We start from the raw sequence: 20138 nt of genomic DNA on the forward strand, positions 1-20138 counted from the left end.
ATGTTTGCTGTAAACATTAAGTGCTAAATAAATATAAATTGAGGCAATGAAATTGCTCTCAGCCTGCGTGTATTTATAAAATGCTTTTATTTCGCTGATTGCAGATTAAATTTAAATTTTATTATATTATATAGAATACTTTTTAGATTCTAATCTAGTAATGGGGAAGTTTCGATGGATGTTTGTTAGAGTTTGTAGCCTAAACTGCTGAAGGGATCTTGATGAAATTTAGAGCATAATCTTATGTGTGTTTTTTTAATTCCACACACGAGGAAGTGGCGGGAGAAAGCTAGTATACGTGAATGTTTGTACTGAATGAATGTTTGTTAAATTAAAATTTGGCATAGATGTAGAGTATAGTCTAGAAAAAGATATGTTACTTAACATTTTTATATTCCGCGCGGTTGGAATAACGAGATATCGCTAGCATTTCATAATGTATATCGAATTATCGGATATTTGCTATTCCCTCGGGATATAAATTCTGCCAGTCTGTACCACGTAACACATTATTCCATATATTTTTTACAAGCTTCGTATTTTCTTATCAGCATTACATAACGTTATTAACTTTCATGTCTTGTAAGACATGAAGGTATTACGTTCTGTTTCAAATCATTTATATTGAAAAGGTTTTATATAAACGTGGGCTTCCACTGCCAGAAATTACTCAACATTCTCCATGTTTTTTGAACATTATTTTGTATTATAAGTGTTTTTTTTCATAACTTAAAACGGCTTAACGGATCTCGTTGTAATTTGTCACAAATGTAGAACGTAATCTGGAAAAGCGCCTAGAATACTGCGTTTTTTTTTATTCAGAGCGGACGGAGACGGGGGCAAAAGCTCTCATTTAAATGCAAAAGGATAACCACTTCAGACTGTCAGCAAAAATGGCAACTGGCAACTGTTGGCAACTTCTGGACACTTCTGGCAACTGTTGGCAACTCCCTTGTTAGATTGCAAACTGTAATAAAATGCTCCACTTTTGCAGTCGCTACGCCGACTTTTATATGAATGAGTTTTGTAATATGACGTAACAATGCATATAACTGAGATAATGAATATTTTTTAATTAAATATATTAGAGAATGCGCACACCATTGACTAAACAATCGCACACTGTTGTGCGATTGTCGATTGTTTTGCAGCCAATTCAACTGTTTACTCGCACAACTAAAAACCGATATAGTTTACACACCTCCGTTCAAGCTTATAGGCATCAAAACACGACTAAACGTAATTTTATACCCTTTCCCTTCCCACCATTTTCTTATATGATGTGATGGAAGACGCATAAGAAGAGGAAAAATCCTCTCTATGCGCGTCTCCTTCTCCCATGGTTAAGGATAGGTAACGCATCTGCAATTGGATGTATATAGGCAGAGGTCGCTTCGCTTACTCAGCGAATTTAGCCGCCCGTTCGTTTGCGCAAGACATTAAAAAAATAGTTGTGGGATATTTTAATCAGAAGTGTGCGACCGCTCTTAATATGATTTTGTTGTTATTATTTTAAATCAAACATGTTTCGAAACATATTGTTTTAACAAAGTAACGATGTAAGTGTTAGGTGTTCAAGCTAACAACATTAGCACGCTACTAATCGAGTAATATCCGGATCGATCGAGTTATATCCGGCGCCGGATAATCAAATGACCGCTGCAGCTATGCCCGGGTTACGTTTGTAACACACAGTGATAGCGAAATTAAAACGAAGCGATTATGAAACTGGATTTGATGTATTTCAACGGATCGTTCAAACATTTAAATACGTAAAATCGTCTGGAATACGCTTAAACTCTTTTCAAATTTTCACGTCTGTCAGATTCTAAGTGGCGCTTACGAAGGTAATTGTTTAATATTAGTTCAAGTATGGCCGTAATACCCTTTTCCACTAGCGTTTGCTATCATTACAGTCTCCGAAAGCTATAGTCGGACATAATAAAGAGTAACTTGTATATTCCGTCGCTCAAGCATCGCTTTCGTGTGTGCTGCAGGCTTTATCTATGTCCCGATTGAATGAGATTCTTTTTGCAGCTGAATTTTAGCAAACGTTCGATTCAAATGAGTCGATAATAATATTAAAGAGTCATCGAATATTTTGCAATTTTGATTGATTTCGATTATGAATGTAATTGCAGGCCTTAAAATTAGATAAAGAGGAATTGTGAATATAACTAGTAATCTATACTTAATCATATAGGAAAATGTTTTTGACAGACATACAGACAACTTTAAAAAAAAAAAACATAATTTTCACGAGGTCTGATTCTTTTTTAGATATCACATATATACATTTCAATTTTATTCTATACTAGCTGTTCCCAAGAGACTTCATCCACATAAAATTATAAAAAAATCATTTTATTGTTCACATTTGTCAAATTATCAATCTGAATCCATGGCAACCTTGTTTCCTTGATGTTGGCAACAACTTATGGTCTCTTTCCCACATTTGGATTTTTACCCACAAATATTTAGCCCTAAGTTTAACAGCGTAAAAATATATAGCCTAAAGCGTGACGTAAGTGTATGGCTTTTTATTAAAAAAAGAGTTATTCGAAAATATGCTGTAATTGCTGACATCTTAGGCAACAATGAAGTGTGTGTTTCCGCTTTATTATAATAGTATAGATATATTGATTTTATTTCATTAATTTTTGATGAAAATAATGAGAAATTATATTAAAAAAATTATATTCCCATACATATGTATAACGCTAATAAACAAATATCGTATGTTTGTATACTTTACATATTAACACCGAATTAGTGAAGTGGAGTGGACATTCGTGGAGATATTTTGTCAATGCTTCGATAATTTTACTAACAGGTACAGTCGCTTTCACAAACAAATAAAAAGAAGTTAAGAAAACATGTAATAATAAAAGTGTATGAAAAAACATATTAAATTGTCTATTAGTAATACTAGGGGTTCGATTTGGTTTTGCTCTGGTATTTTTTTATTATTATAAACAATATAAAATATAGTCAAGTCACTCAGAAATAATGGAGGATTCTAATGGTAAAAGAATTATTGAAATCGATCAAGAAGTTTATTATTTTACTAGTTACAAAAATATGAAAACACAAAAATGTCTTATTTTCAACAGTGGTAGAGCCCGCTTTAACATCTTCGCACGAATGGGCCGGCTCGCCCGGTGTAATACCACGACCACACAGACAGCCGTGAAGTGGAAGCAATTCCGCGTTTCGTCTAATAAGTGTAGTGCCGGAGACCTAATTTTAGTCCCTTTCCCTTTCCACCCTTTTTTATGAGGAAAGGATGGGAAAGAAAAGGATTTGACGGTGGAGGAGACGCATAGGAATGGGAAATGTCCTCTTTATGTGCGTCTCTTCCTTCGTCATTTTAGGGTAGGTAACGCATCTGCATTTGCAGATGTTTATGAGAAGCGATCGCTTTCCATTTCGGTGGATTCAGGCCACTTGCTCGTTTGCCACCTTATATTATAAAAAAATATATATTTACAACTATTTGCACAAAACTACAAATGACTTATTTTATGATATTAACGTAGTATTTGTTTTTTAATTATTACGAATATTTTACTAATATTATAAATACGAGAGTTTAGATGGTGGTTTGTTAGAGTAACCTAAACTGTAGAACGGATCTCGATGAAATTTGTCATAGATGTAAAGGAAAATCTGGAAGACCACAGGTTATTTTTTTTAATCACAACCTGACGGAGTTGCAGGTGGCAAATATAATTTAGATCGAAATCAAGGCAACTAAATTAAAAAAAAATTTACACGTCACAAATATGTACAGTCAGCAACACAATGTAATGGAAATCATTTATCAAGTTTGTTTTACGGTAAAATGTAAACAGATGGAGTGAAATGTCGAAACACCTGCAGTTGCCCAATTTTGGAAATTTGGAATTTTTTATTAAAACATAAACTGGAATACATTGTTCATTGACGTCCATAGATTACCTTAAAACTAGAAGAACTACGTGCGTCGTACGTGGAAAGAGACGCTCACTTTAAGGACCTTAAATCTGCCTGGAATTTTGTTTTATAAATAAAGTTCTTACTAATATTATAAATGCAAAAATTTAGATGGATTGATGTTTGTTAGAGTTTGTGATTATTCCCAACTATGTTCCCACGTGGGGATAGATGAGAATAAAAAGTTTCATCCGTCCCGCCATATGCGACAAGGGGACGGTTGGAACTTATTTTATATCATAACGGCTCCATCTGTCACCTTGTTAGTAATAGTGGGACTAAAAGGTGGGATGGATGACACTTTTTATTCTCACGTGGGGACAGAGCGGGGTGACGGTTGGAAATAATCTAGAGTTTGTAATATTAATTGCCAAACTGATCTCGAAGAAAGGCATACATAGAGAGATAGTATGGTAGAATACTTGCTATTATTTAATATTTCCTTGCGGTCGGAGTCGCGGGTAAAAGCTAGTATCTCGATAAATTTCAATTCCACAATAACTTTAACTGTATTATAAAAAGTAACAAAGTTTTCGATTCACATAATAATACCTTTTACACATTAAATAAAATAGAACCAACCCAGTTACATAGTTTTATCTGTGACAATTTTTTTACAAACTGGAATAAACTGGAACGCAGTATCGAATAAAAAGCGACGCAAAGTTAACAGTGAATATACGCATTGCAACACTATTTTAATTTACTATTTACGATAGTTCCTTCATAGCAAACCTTTGATTAAACTATAGCACAACCGTTCAGTCTCGCTTCAATTCCAATGAGGTTATATGGAGGTGAAACTACGCGATTTTTAGTTGTGCAACTAAACAGTTGAATTGGCTGCGAAACAATCGACAATCGCACAAGTTCAAACAAATATACATTCATCTAAACATTTATCTTACTAATATTATAAATGTGAAAGTTTAGATGGATGTTTGTTAGAGTTTGTAGCCTAAACGGCTGAACGGATGAATCTGGAAGAACACATAGGCTATTCACTTCTTTTTTAATTCCGCGGATGGAGTCGCGGGCGAAAGCTAGTATTTAATATTTTATAGTAAGTAAAATAATTGCAACTATTCTTTGGCCGTTTTATTGAAAATATAACAATGTTTACTAATCAGTTACCAAAATGCGGCATTTTTGCAAGATGGCCGATTGCGAGGGAAACTCGGTCAAGGTCAAATTCTGCAGCTGGGCCCAAAAGCGTTTACATAAGCGTAAAAATATTAAAATGTTACGTGAATGCCTAATTATTTTATTTGTTTGTTCCGCATTTTAATAAGAATGCTTTCGTAAGCTATTTTGTGTGCCCCTCCTTAATCTGTGACACGTTACTCCGATATTTCGGTAAATTCTCGTGGCGTTTTGCTCCATTGACATCTTGTAATAAAAAAAAAAAACAAAGATACGGTTTTTTTAGTACATGAGTTAAAGCTAAGATGAACATGTAATTGTAAAAACATTATTTATTTGTAAAATAGTTCCTTAGTTATTAATTTTTTTTAAGCTATACTTAGTATATTTTTATCGTTTAACATTACATGAATATCTTCTTTCTTTAGCTGCGTTTTTAATAAACGCACGCTTACCGAAATATCCCGAAAATACACAAGCATGAGTTAATAAAAAAAGAATTTGACATAACCGTTGGCTGCCTCCGACGCCGCACTGCGCCAAACATAGCCCCTGCCTTATTAAATTGTACGTTACATTACTCTCTGTTGTTGTCTATACTCTATGATACGTCTATGTAATGTTGTAGTCTACTCTATGACACGCGAGTGTGCGACTAGATTTATAATTTCGCGCTATTTCACAAACAACTATTGGAATTTAAACGTAAAAGTAATCTATACTCTATACTAATATTATACAGAGGAAATAAAAATAAAATTTGGATTTCTGTATGTATTGGAATCACTCAAAAACTGAACCGATTTCAAAAATTCTTTCACTATTAATATACGATATCAGTGAGTAACATAACCTATCTTTTTTAAATATTTTTTTTAATTTCACGCAATCGAAGTCGCCAGCAATAGTTTAGTTTTTCTTTTAAAAGTTACGTATTTTTAATATGACCTATGGTGGGCTTGAGCAAACCTTTTTTTTAGTATGAGTAAAACAGACAACTACAATCTAAAGTATAATGAAATAACTATCCATAGATATTGGGAATACGTAAAGTGGTAGCAAGTAAGGTGTGAAAGAAGGTAAAAATATTAACTTCAAATAATGGTAAATTCCATCTCCAAATATTAAAAGCGAGACTTTAATAGCGGGTGCACTCTTATGACAAAACTACCGCTATATGTTGTCGATTGTTTCGCAGCCAATTCAACTGTTTTGCACAACTACAAATCGAGTATTGCGCCCATAAGCTCAGAGGAATCAAAGCGAGACAGTTGTGAGATAGCTTAGTCAAAGGTGTGCGTGCTCTAAAGATACAATAGTTCTAAATTAAATCCACTTATAAACAAAATCAATTTGTTAGACCGCCTAACTGAAGTATGCTGAGAGAAACATCCATTATAGGGCTTCGCCTGTCAACGACTTCCAGACTACCCAATGAGTAATGCGACGGTTCAGCCGTAACTATGGGCGAGATTTATCGATGGACGGCTAAAGTTTGGCCGCACTGCGCTACTAATAGTGATGTGCATATCGATATAAAGATAATCATAAAAAAGTTATAATTGGAATGTCGGTCACGCGGAATTTAAAAAAAATAGCTAGTCAATCCTACAATAGACTACACGATAGATTCATGTTCCAAAATTAAATTAAAACGCATTGAGACCTTCGGGATTTACGTGATAACAAGAACGTAAAGTTTCGTATTTACATTAATTATAAGATACCTACAATATTTCTTAGGACTATGTTGTAGCTCTCCTTCTTTGCACGTTTATGAAAGAGACAAAAGGGTTTTTGACCGCATCTTAGTGAATAATAAGTTTTTCTGTAACTTCATTTGAAAACACTGGTAATACATCATAACAAAATGATAAATAAAATTAATTATTCATGAAATAAGTTACTATAGAAATATCGATAAAATTTAAACGAACTTACATCACTAACGACTTGTAAATTTGTGGAAATTCCGTCGTAATATTCTTATTCTGTTACTATATTTTTAGATCAAACCCACACTAGTCCTCCCCCACAGAAGTTGTTATCGATCAAGGGACCTTTGATTCTTCGTATTAATGAAGATATTTTTAGCCAGCCCTCAATCTGAAGTATCTTTGCAAGTAAATATTGGGTTACATTGATTTTCTTGTCTATTTCCATGTATTTGACGAAAATCTTTAAGAGCATGCGCACACTTGAAACTAAACTATCGCACAACGGTTGTGCGATTATCGATTGTTTCGCAGCCAATTCTATTGTTTATTTGGACAAGTAAAGATCGAGTAGTGTGCGCATATGAAATCATAGGAAGCGAGACAAACAGTTGTACGATAGTTTAGTTTCACATGTGAGCTCTAAAGCTTGATTTCAATATTAATATAAACTATTTTTAGTATGTTACAAATTAACCTCAATACATTTGAAATGCACGACTTTAATATTCAGAGTAACAGATCTCATCCCGCACGTAGCGTGAACACTAATTGGATTACGTATGCGAAATGCAGATATTCTGCAGAGATCTTAGATAGAATATAGAGATAGATATTAAAAGTATGTTTAACTAACGGCCAACATCAATATTCGATCTTTGAATTTGATCCAAAAACGGTTTTATTTATTTTTAACGAGCTGTTGCCCGCGACTTCGTCCGCGTGGTATTAGAAAACATACAAAGTACATAAATTACAAAAAGCTACGTATCCGGGAACAGGACATTTCCCGAGGATGAAGCTTATCCCATATGTACTCCAGACTTTGTTTTATATCTGTGCCAAATTTCAATAAGATATGTTGAACCGGTGCAGAATGATCGAGTAAACATTAAAAAATTAAATTAATAATTCCCACGTGAACCGTAACTATTCCCAGGATAAAAAGTAGCCTATGTGTTCTTCCAGACTATGCTCTAAACCTGTGCCAAATTTCATGTAGATCCGTTCAGCCGTTTAGGCTAAAACATCCATCCATCCATCCATCCATCCATCTAAACTTTCGCATTTTTAATATTAGTAAGATTAGTAAGATAGTAAGAAGTAAGATGAAAGAGTAGTAGTTGTAGTGAATAATTAAAACAGAATTCGGATTTTCCCGGAATGGTTTTCCCAAACGTAAAACTAGAATTAAAAACGCAATAACATTTAGTTACTTCCTAAAATTAAAAAATAATTTTACTAAAATAGTAACTCGAAATTAATACAATGAACTTTTAAAATAAATTCATTGAGATTACGTGAAGGAAGTCAATATCTTTGCGGTCGTAATACCTTCCCCTACACCGCAATACCGACTCTCAAGGACTCCCTTCCAGACTTCATTAAAATGCAATCTTTTCTTTCAGGCGGAAACTAATAAGCGGAGAATGGCGGGCTCGAGGGAACGACTACTCTACGACAGACATTCTGAATACGAACACGAAAGACGGAGATACGAAACCGATCGGAAAACGGAACGACCCGAAACCACCGTTTACGAAAACCGCTACGCAACACGACACTACGAAACCAACCGACACGAAGTAAACACTACGAACCGATATAGGGAACGTTTCGAACGCTACGAAAGACCACGACGTAAGAACGGCTACGTCTATGAAGATATCTACTCCGATTTCGACGAAGCTCAAGGTAGACTATCTTTATTCAGACCGATCAGACCTGAATATTTAAACCTGCCAACATCGTACGAATCTAAATATAGCACTCTACCTCGAAACTACACTTATTACGAAGATAGAGCCCGTAGATATAAGAAAGATTATTACGATTTTCGAATCGATGAAAGACGACGGCAACCTTACGAACCCTACAAAGCGGAAGCAATGAAACCACAAACCCAAGAAAGGAAACCGGATTACACTGATAGACCGAAACCGGTTATACACTTAAATAACGATTCAGTACGACGAACCCCGAAGAATGTTGCGATTTGCAAACCACTTCGTTTAACTGAAAAGAATGCGCGGTACTGGACAACTGATCCTCCAGAAACCAGAGCTAAAAAGAAAGACGAACCTAAGAAGAATGTGAAATTCTCTGAAGTATCTGGTTGTAACCGGAAAATGGTGGTTGATGATCCGGTTTGTGGTCGCAAGGTGGTTGCTGTTAGAGAGTTGGAGGTTTCTTTGGACCAAATGATACAGAACGGATACTTCGAGAAGCATAATATACCGATAATAAGACCTGAACAGAAGCAAGTAACTGCACCAGAGCCCAACGGAAAATGTCTTACAGGCAATGTGACGCAGACGCCGAGGAAATCTAGACATCTGCCACAGGTAAACTATTTTTTTTTTAAATTTAGTGAACAAGTGTAGACGTCCTAATTTAGTGAACTTCGAGCGTCGGTGGCTCAGTGGTTTAAGCACTTGACTTGTAATATACAGGTCTTGGGTTTGAATCCTGAAGTACCAATGTGATTTTCTATTTTTAAGATTTCAAATGTACATAATTTACCCGAAACTTACGGTGAAGGAAAACATCGTGATACCTGCATATATCGGCGAAGAAATTCAAAGATATGTGTGAAGTCAATCCACAGTGCAGGTTGATTATGTCCCAGTCACCCTAACTTAGGGTAGGCTCCGAGCCTATCGGTGGGGACTTATAGTGAGCTAGTGATGATATGTAGGACCTAACCTTAAAACATCTGTGGTGTCGTATGCCCCTGATCGAGGTTATGTCTTGACCCAGTTTTTCCCTTACACAAATGTCTTGTATGCAAGCGAGGTTTGTTTTCATTTCGGGTTTTCGTGATTGTGTTCTACTTTTGTTCACATATTATATAATAAAGATTCAGTTTCATTACTTCTAATAGTGTTAAAATGCTATAAACAAAAGTGAACATTTAAAATTTTACAAATAATTAATACTTTTTTCGGACACAATTTTTTCGTATATACAAGCTAGCATAAGTGGCCCAGTAAGAATCGCTATTGCAGTTAGTTCTGTTACAAATACCCACCGGGGCAGATGTTTCTTTCGGTCAGTAATTGTTCCCTTATATTAAGCACTAGCTGTTCCCATACGACTTCATCCGCATGAAATTATAAAAAAATCATTTTATTGTTCATATTTGTCAAATTATCAATTGCAAATGACAAAATGACATGACATGATGACAATCTTGTTTCCTTGATCTTGACAGCAACTTATGGTCTCTTTCCCTCATTAGGGTTTTTATCCAAAATATTTACCCCTAAGTTTAACGGCGTGAAAATATATAGCGTAAAGCGTGACGTACGTGTAGGGCTTTTTATTAAAAAAAGAGTTATTCGAAAATATGCTGTAAATGCTGACATCTTAGGCAACAAAGAAGTGTGTGTTTACGCTTTATTATAATAGTATAGATACAGATAGATTATGAATTCTTTTTTTCGGACACAATTTTTTCGTATAGTAAAGCTAGCATAATGGCCCAGTAAGAATCGCTATTGCAATTAGTTCTGTTACAAATTTACAAATACCCACAGGGTCAGATATTTTTTTCGGTCAGTAATTGTTCCCATATATTAAGCATAGTGGTTCCATTGATTTTGACCGACTTCCCAAAAGAAGGAGGTACTCAATTCGTCGATATGTTTTTTTTTTTATCATTAACTCTATGGTATGTCTAAATTTCGGTAGAGCGTATGTTCGTATAGTACATGTGTAGTGTACAAGTGATTAGGTTGCCCAAGGGTTCTCTAGAGAGGCTCCTGACTCACTAATGTCTACCATTATCTTGTTACACCGCTATTAGTATAGTCCGACTAACTTATATGACCCGGTATGAGTGAAAATAAATTATATTTGCACACTAGCGCCTATGTCATAAATTGTTGGAATATCCTTGTTATAATACTGTGGTAGTGCCCGCTTTAACATCTTAGCACTGCAGGGCCGGCACGCCCGGTGTAATACCACGACCACACATAAGACACCCGTGAAATGGAAGCAATTCCGCCGCTTGCTCGTTTGCCACCTTATGTTATAAAAAAATACAGTATGATAGACTTACTTGACCCGGTGGCCTGATCATAATTTAGATAAGTTTATGAAGTACAATTTGACGGTCTAATTAACACATTTTCTAAAAGAACTAACCGTGACAAAACCTCTCGCACCGCGCCATACAAGTATGTCGCATTATGTTGGTACTGCTAAATATGTCAAGCCGATTTAGCTTGTAATTCCTTTAAGAACATCTTTGTAAAACGATTACTTGAACTCTAAACTCACATGTTATGTAAACCCTGACATACTTGTAATGAAAATTGGATAAACATTGCTTGTTTTTTAAATCTGTATGTATTATGACAAATATCTTTAAGAGAAGGCGCTTTAACTAAACTATCGCACAACTATAACAATTGTAGAGCCCGCTTTAACATCGTACGGATGGGTCGGCTCGCCCGGTGTAATACCACGACCACACAGAAAACGGGCGTGAAGTGGAAGCAATTCCGCGTTTCGTCTAATGAGTGTGGTGCCGGAGGCTTAATTTTAGTCCATTTCCCTTTCCCCCCTTTTCTTAAGAGGAAAGGATGGAAAGGAAAAGTGGATTTGATGGTGAGAGAGACGCATAGGAAGGGGAATGTCCTCTTTATGTGCGTCTCCTCCTCCGTCTATTAAGGTTGGGCAATGCATCTGTAGTTGCGGATGTTTATGGGCAGCGGTCGCTTTCCATTTCGGTGGATTTAGGTGGCCGTTTGCTCGTTTGCCACCTTATATTATAAAAAAAACTGTTTAGTTGCACAACTAAACAGTTGTGGGATAGTCGTGTGACTCCATATAAGCTCATAGGAATCAAACTGCGACTAAACAGTTATGCGAAAGTTTAGTTTCAGATGTGGTAACGCTCTTAAATTATAACAAACTGACAGTTGCTCGCGACTTTGTCCGGGTTAAATTAAGTAATAAAAAATAAAGCCTATTATTTTTTATCATTTATACTCATGATAAGCTTTTTAATAGTGAAAGAATTTTTTAAGTCGGTCAAGTAGTTTTCGAGTTATTTCAATACTTACAGAAATACAAATCTTTCCTCTTTATAATATTAGTACAGACTAGTTTTTGCCTGCGAATCCGTCTGTGTAGAATTAAAAAACGTCAGTAAGTGTTCTATATGTTCTTCCAGATTATATCTATGCCAAACATCGAGATCCATTCAGTAGTTTAGGCTACAAACTAACAAACATCCATCTAAACTTTCGCATATATAATATTATATGTAGGGCAGTTTTTTTTACATCCGTTGTATTGTGGCCTATATCAGTAATTAATAACCTGCCAGTAACAGAGTAGATTAATCAAAACGTTTTTGTTGCTGACATTTCGATAAGTGATTCAAGTAAAGTAAATCATATAAGGCTTACTTAGTTTTTTTAATACCACGGACAGAGATGCGGGCGAAAGCTAGTTTCACATGATTTATTTTTTTTATAAACAGAATATATAAAATCGATTAACTTGTATCTTACTTCTTACTAATCTCAGTAATATAAATGCAAAAGTTGAGATGGATGGATGTTAGAGTTTGTAGCCTAAACGTCTGAACGGATTTTGGCGAAATTTGGTATAGATGTAGAGGATAGTCTGGAAGAACACATAGGCTACTTACCTTTTTTTTAATTCCATATCAACAGAATCTCGCTAGCTAGTGTACAATAAAAAGAACTTTTAATTCTGACGATATTTCTAGGTCAAATATATTAACAAAAGTCACTGAATATAACAAACACATTATCTGCACAATATTATTTTTTGTATCTCCGTTGCTAAGTAACGTTACGTACATTGTAATTGTAGGTTATTGACTGAAGCCCTATCAAGTTAGCATTAAGTAATAAGCCCTAAGCAGCGTGCGTTCGAATGGCTTAACAAATCTTTTATTTGATCCTTCTTAATTTTTCTGTTAAATACTTAGTTCTACATCATAGAATACTAAAATAAAGTTTCAAATACATTATCGAGGAAGCATAGTTGACACTTCACTTCAGGCATTTTCCATAAAGTAACTAACGCTATCTGTTGGTAGATCCTCAAAACCACATGCCAATATAATGAATTATATTTAAATTAATTGCGAATAGTTCTTATCTTACAAATCTTACTTCTTACTAATATTATAAATGCGAAAGTTTGGATGGATGTTTGTTGGAGTTTGTAGCGTAAACGGCTGAACGGATCTCGATGAAATTTTGCATAGACGTAGATTATAGTTTGGAAGAACACATAGGCTACTTACTATTGTTTTTTTTTAATTCCACGCGGACAGAGTCGTGGGTGAAAGCTAGTTAAATAATATTTAAATGTTTACATTTTATATTGTAACACTGTTTATTTTATTTCATAAGAAAAGGAGCTTAGTTATTATAATTTTGTAAAATTATTTATAACATGTCAATACACGAGATGGCACTGAACGTGACAACTGATATATTAGTATCTTTCAGAGAAAGAAGAAAAATATTGTTCACTGTGACTCGTCTATATTTGACTACTAATCGTTGCCCGCGACTCCATCCGCGTGAAATAGAAAAAAAGGTTAATACAAAATATACCCCATGTTTGTCTTGGTTTCCTTTCTAATGGTGAAAGAATTTTTAACATCGGTCTAGTAGTTTTTGCAATAATCAAATGCATACAAAAATACAAATCTTTCCTCTTTATGTTGGTACCAGCTGTTCCGGTGCGACTTCATCCGCATGAAATTATGAAAATTTTATTTCATTGTTTACATTTATTAAATTATTAATTACAAATGTCAAAATGACATGATATGAAGACAACCTTGATCCTTGATGTTGGCAGCAACTTATGGTCTCTTTCCCACATTAGGGTTTTTATCCAAAATATTTACCCCCTAAGTTTAATGACGTTAAAACATATAGCCTAAAGCGTCACGTAAGTGTAGGGCTTTTTATTAAAAAAAAGGATTATTCAAAAATATTCTGTAATTGCTGACATCTTAGGCAACAAAGAAGTGTGTGTTTACGCTTTATTATAATAGTATAGATAAAAATCTTTTGTTTCCTTCAAAAGAATGACAAACTTGCTATGCCATATTACGTATATGAATAGACACTTAGATAAATTTCAATTTGTTCAAGTGTTTCTTTCGAGTGCTCAATTACGTGTACAAATATTTAAACGGTTATCGAACCTCCATTACAAGAACAAAGAGGTTTCTTATTTATTCGGGATGCTTGAGTGTTTCAAAATATAAGGAATCGTTTCTAGACGTATTTGAGATGAATTGTTGAGAACTTGTAGTTTGTTTTAAATTTTTAAATACCAAAAATAATCTAGTAATTTTAGGAACCTTTAGAGCGCACTCATTTGACTGAACTATCGCAGAACTATTGCGCACACTACTCGATTTTTAGTTGTGCAACTAAACAGTTGAGCTGCGAAACAATCGACAATCGCACAACAGTTGTCCGGTAGTTTAGTCAGTGTTCGCACGCTGTAAGTACGGTGGCAAATGTATTTAGCAGTGTAATAAAGAAACCCGCATATGTAAGATAGCGAGAACAAAAACATTTAATTGATCAATTAAAAGATAACGTGAACAATTGGAAAGTTTTTTACTTTGGAAGTAAAGAAATGTACAAACTTTATTGCAAAGACAACTTTAAAAACTACATAATAGAATTTAAAATCACATACATAAGTAAAATATAATATAAAGCCTTCTCTTGAATTATGATAAAATTATTAAAATATTAGCTTTCGCTCGCGACTTTGTGTGCGTGGAATTTTAAAAAATGAGTATTCCAGACTATCCTCTACATCTATCCCAAATTTCATCGAAATCTCTTCAGCCGTTTATGCTAACAAATTTTAAAACATCCATCCATCTAAACTTTCGCATTTCTAATATTAGTATGATTATTTATTTCTGACAGCCCTAAAATAAAGATACATAATATTTGACAACCCTAGAACTAATGTAATATCTCCAGGTGTTGGCAGCCCTAGCGGTGTCCCTCGCCCCTTTCTCCGCGGGCCTGGGCAAGGGCTACAGTTCGCCTGCGATCGCGTCCCTACAAGGCCCTGCTAATGCCACACGAAGGGACTTCCAGATCACAGACCAACAGGCGTCTTGGCTCGCCTCATTGTCGTTTCTAGGTGAGTTTTTTTAGTATGGGTAAAAAACGATTACGTTGATGTACTGAGTTGTCGAACTTTGACCTTTTATAGTCTGCGATATCGGTTGAAGATAAACACGGAATAAGCAAAAATGAACTCTATTCACACTGTGTAAAATTCATTATTGAATGACATTCTCTCAAATGAATGTTTTAATATACGTGATCAAATGTACAATTTACATTTTTATTGTGCGTCATTGTGGTTTTCTCCTTATATTAATTTTTAATTTAATAAATCCTATCACGGCGTTGGTGGTGTAATGGTCAGCATAGTTGCCTTCCAAGCAGTTGATCCGGGTTCGATTCCCGGCCAACGCACGCTTTTTGTTAAAATTTTTTACAATAACCATTTTTTTTTATTTCCTATATTAGTGTATACCATTTTAAATACACAAAACTTTTCTTTTTATTTGAAATCCTAGTTTTAATTTTTTTTTATTAGTAAATATTTAATAAGTCGATATAATAAAACAGAATTAGATTAGTTATCACTTAGAGAAGTCCCTTAGTATAGATTTTTCTAAGTACTACAATCACGTATTAAGACCCTTAACCACTACTCTACGATTCTTTGATTACCCACAATAACCCTGGTTGTGTGCCAACTTAGCTCTCAAACTGCTTGCAACCGCTACTTGACTTAACTTTATTGTAATAGGTATTTTTATGGAATATTGCCAGATATATCTAGGACAATCCAGGGTTAACAAGACCTAATTTCTTAGGTCATTGTCATGTCAGACATTAAGTGAAAAATTTTAAAAAAGAAACAAAAATCTGCCGTTCAATTCCTTTTATTAAGATGATATCGTGCGTCTAATTTTTGGTCCTTCGAGTCGGAAAAAAATCGGTTAAAACCATGTATGAAAAGTATATTCCATTATCTAGATAAATAAAGAATAATCAGATATTACCAAACGATTAAATTAATCTTCCCTTAGTAACATTTATCAATCAATCCTTAATGGACGTCTGAAAGGCCGCCATTAACGTAACAAAAGAAAGTAATTAATTATAGCCACGTAAATAATTAGTGGAGTGATAGTAAAAGAGCGGGCGCACACCTTTGAGTAAACTATCGCACAACTGTTGTGCGATAGTTTACTTAAATGCGATTGTCGATTGTTTCGCAGCCCAACTGTTTAGTTGCATAACAAAAATCGAGTAGTGTAACCTCCATATAAGCTCATAGGAATCAAAGCGGGACTAAACAGTTATGCGATAGTTTAGTCATATGTTAGTAGGCAATATTTTAGATAATCATACTTCATACTTATATAATAAATGCAAAAGTTTAGATAGACGGATGTTTGTTAGATTTTGTAGCGGATTTCGATGAAATTTGGTTTAGATGTAGAGGATAGTTTGCAAGAACATATAGGCTACTCAATTTTTTTTTAATTCCACGCGGACATACGGATACACGAGCGAAAGCTAGTATATAAATATTTTAGAGTATTCTAATTTCGATTTACCAGGAGCATTGTTCGGGGGCATGGCTGGGGGCGCTGCGATGCGCCACGGGCGACGCCGCGTGCTGTCGCTAGCGGCGGCGCCGTGCAGCGTGTCCTGGTTGTTGACGGTAGTAGCGACATCTGTTCGAATGATGTGTGTCACTGCTTTCCTCGGAGGCTTCTGTTGTTCCATACTCACTATGTTATCTCAGGTATGTAACTACATATATGACAATTACCCTTAAGCCATAACTCTCAAAATTCTCTCTTCTAATACTGGAAGGGAAAATATTTCTCTGCACGTCTACTCAGACCAATAAGTAGGGATCATATCTGTACTAATATTATAAAGATTTGAATTTTGGTATATATTGTAATAACTCAAAAACTACAAGGCCGATTTGACTAATTCTTTCACCTTCAGAAAGATAATTTATCTGTCAGTAACATAGGCTTTACTTTTTTATTTTACGCAGGCAAAGTCGCGAGCAACATTGTTGTCACTTCGTTTTTTCATCAAGAGATCGTCCATTTGTTTCTCTCCTCGTACTGAAAAAAACAATTCTAAAGACCAAATTAGGTTTGTGTTAGTTAATTTCTTGACGTTATCTGGACTTAGTAACGTCTAAGTATTGGCTTAACTTTTAATCTCTTCAATAAAGTGGTCATTCCCGAGTTGTCGGGACTGTCCGCGGCGCTGATGGTCACCTCGACAGTAATTGATAAAGTCTCAAACTTTGCAAAACTTAGGAAAAGTTACCGACTTCAGCTAAGTTTACTCTGCTCGTAAAGCTTTAGTGTAGCGCCACATTAAGCGGAGGAGTAAATAAGAAATTATTATTATATGAAAAAAAAATGACTTGCACTTTTTTTCGTTAGATTTTGAATGTACAAGGAAGGAGTATTTTCAACTCTAGAAAACTAACAGAGATTAAAAAGTTAATAACTTTGAAAGCGTAAATTACGTTTTTTTAGTACAATCCATAAACAATCAAGAGTTTCAAATTGAAATAAACAAGACGACACATAGAAAAATTGGTTTTTTTTTTTCGAGTAGATCAATTCAAAATTTTGCATACCATATAAAATATTGTGTCACTTTTTTAAATGTGATTTCGGAATTTTAATAACCTCAAAAAGTACAATAAACTAGTCAAATGAACATATTAATTCCAAGAAAAAAATAATATAAAATCATCCAGGCAATGTGTCACAACACTAAATTAGAAACTTGGAAGGAGTTTAACATTAGCTATAAAATTATTATTTATTACTTCAGTAACAAGCGATGAATGGAACAGTCCCTGTAATTACTTTCAGCGTTTAATTATTCTTACAAACTTTTGGTAACTCGAAGACTTACGTCTGAAGGAAACGGATAATAATCTAATTAATTTTTTTATAACGAAAATAACAAAGCCTTGATTAAATTTTAAGACACCATAAAAAAGTTAGTCAGTGTTTTAAATATGGCTGGTAGAGGCTCAGATAGCTTAAAAATGACGTCACTGTCAGATAAGGGAACAAAATCCGATATTTCGATCACATATTTTACACATTTGATTATTATCAGACAATTTACAATTTGGTGGGACTGGCCCTTAATAATTTAAAATTTCAGGTCTATATCAGCGAGATATCAGTACCAGATATCCGAGGCTGTTTGAGTGCTGTTCTGAAAATCGTCGGCCATCTTGGAGTACTCTTCAGTTTCACTATAGGAGCCTACTTGGACTGGCAACAGCTCGCCCTCTGCATTTCCGCTGCACCTCTACTTCTCTTCTGCACCATCCTCTATATACCAGAAACACCAAGCTACCTGGTCCTGACAGGTAAGGATGAAGAAGCGTACAAAAGTCTACTATGGTTGCGTGGCCCGAACTCAGATGTGGCCCAAGAACTAGCAACCATAAGAACGAATGTTTTAGCATCGAAGAATTTCAGCCAACGGCAGAATCAAATGTCAAGCAGTCAGTTTATAAACTCCCTTGATGTTAGAACTATGAATAGATTGTTAGGACCGATTCTAGTGACTTGTGGACTGATGACTTTTCAAAGATTTTCAGGCGCTCATGCGTTTTCTTTCTACGCTGTACCGATATTTAGAAAGACATTCGGTGGTATGAACCCTCACGGTGCTGCTATCGCCGTCTCTTTTGTGCAATTATTAGCTTCTTGTCTATCCGGTTTGTTGATAGACACTGTTGGAAGGTTACCCTTGTTAATCGTTAGTTCCGTGTTAATGTCTATGGCGTTAGCTGGTTTTGGTAGTTATGCTTATTATGAAGAGGTTCATAGAAATCAGCGTATACAGAATGTAATGTTCCATCAGACGGTGGGCCAGAATGATTGGATACCTTTGCTTTGTGTGCTAGTGTTTACAATTGCCTTTTCTTTAGGTATGAGCCCGATTTCGTGGTTGTTAATTGGGGAGTTGTTTCCGTTGGAGTATAGGGCGTTCGGTAGTGCTATGGCGACTGCTTTTAGTTATCTGTGTGCGTTTGTTGGTGTTAAAACGTTTGTAGACTTTCAACAGGCGTTGGGTTTGCATGGTGCTTTTTGGTTGTACGCGTCTATAAGTGTTGGTGGTCTTTGTTTTGTTGTGTGTTGTGTTCCGGAGACTAAAGGTAAAGATCTGGATGAGATGGATCCGAATTACCTGCAAAGTCTGTCTCCTAAAAGGTAAATTGGTTATTTTATGCTCGGAAACATGTTTCTTATCGCAAGGGATAATGTTTCGTTTAATTATTATTTGCTTAATCTTATGTTTAAAAGATTTTCTATTTTATTTACGTTGTGTTTTAGTTAAAAGACAATATTTTTAGTTATTTTAAAACTAAGATTGAATATCTAAAATCGGTTCCATTTAGTATATTTTTATTACTCGCCTCAGAAACATGTTTCCAAGTACGAACACTTTAAAACCCAGTATCGAGTCCACTGCAAATATTTGGCTGTGCTTTATAACCAATAAATTTTACCATGGTCCCTTTTGATCTCTAGGTTTTAGTAAATTTATCGTATTTGCATATCCCTACGCCATATCTCGAATTAAACCCATTTCAATGTTAGGTGGTAACTATCTAACCGTCGGCTTTCCCTGCAAAAACATTGACAACTTGTTTCGCCAGTGGAAGCCGACGTTAATAACGGTCCATACCTTACCTCTTCGTAGAATCTATTTAGAAACCTCAATATTATTACTACGTAGAATATAATTCTATAAGTGAAAAGGAATTCAAACCAAGGAAAATATAAAAACATTTCTTATAAAGTTTGACTTTAAACTTATAAATTTAAAAAATTAATTTTACAATAGACGAAACTAAAAAACCGGTAGCTTGAAAACTAAAATCACTGACAAAGATTTCTCATAGCATTATTACTTTTATTTGAAACTAGATGGCGTTGTCCTATAATTTACGTCC

At 34.9% G+C, this 20138-nt stretch overlaps 1 protein-coding gene and 1 non-coding gene across 2 annotated transcripts; both read left to right on the forward strand.

Moving 5' to 3' along the window:
• The first annotated feature begins 5945 nt into the window (after positions 1-5945).
• LOC106103229 (facilitated trehalose transporter Tret1-like) lies at positions 5946-19425 on the forward strand. Its single transcript, XM_013282922.1, has 5 exons — positions 5946-5957; positions 8462-9397; positions 15068-15233; positions 16735-16922; positions 18332-19425. Exons 2-5 carry the CDS (start codon positions 8483-8485, stop codon positions 19394-19396), a joined length of 2334 nt encoding a protein of 777 aa, XP_013138376.1. The 5' UTR covers positions 5946-5957; positions 8462-8482; the 3' UTR covers positions 19397-19425.
• On the forward strand, positions 15503-15574 carry Trnag-ucc. The gene has a single exon. It is a non-coding gene; the product is annotated as a tRNA-Gly (tRNA).
• Positions 19426-20138: the final 713 nt, after the last annotated feature.

Source organism: Papilio polytes, unplaced genomic scaffold (genome assembly GCF_000836215.1).
Source record: "Papilio polytes unplaced genomic scaffold, Ppol_1.0 DF823835.1, whole genome shotgun sequence".
NCBI lineage: Eukaryota > Metazoa > Arthropoda > Insecta > Lepidoptera > Papilionidae > Papilio > Papilio polytes.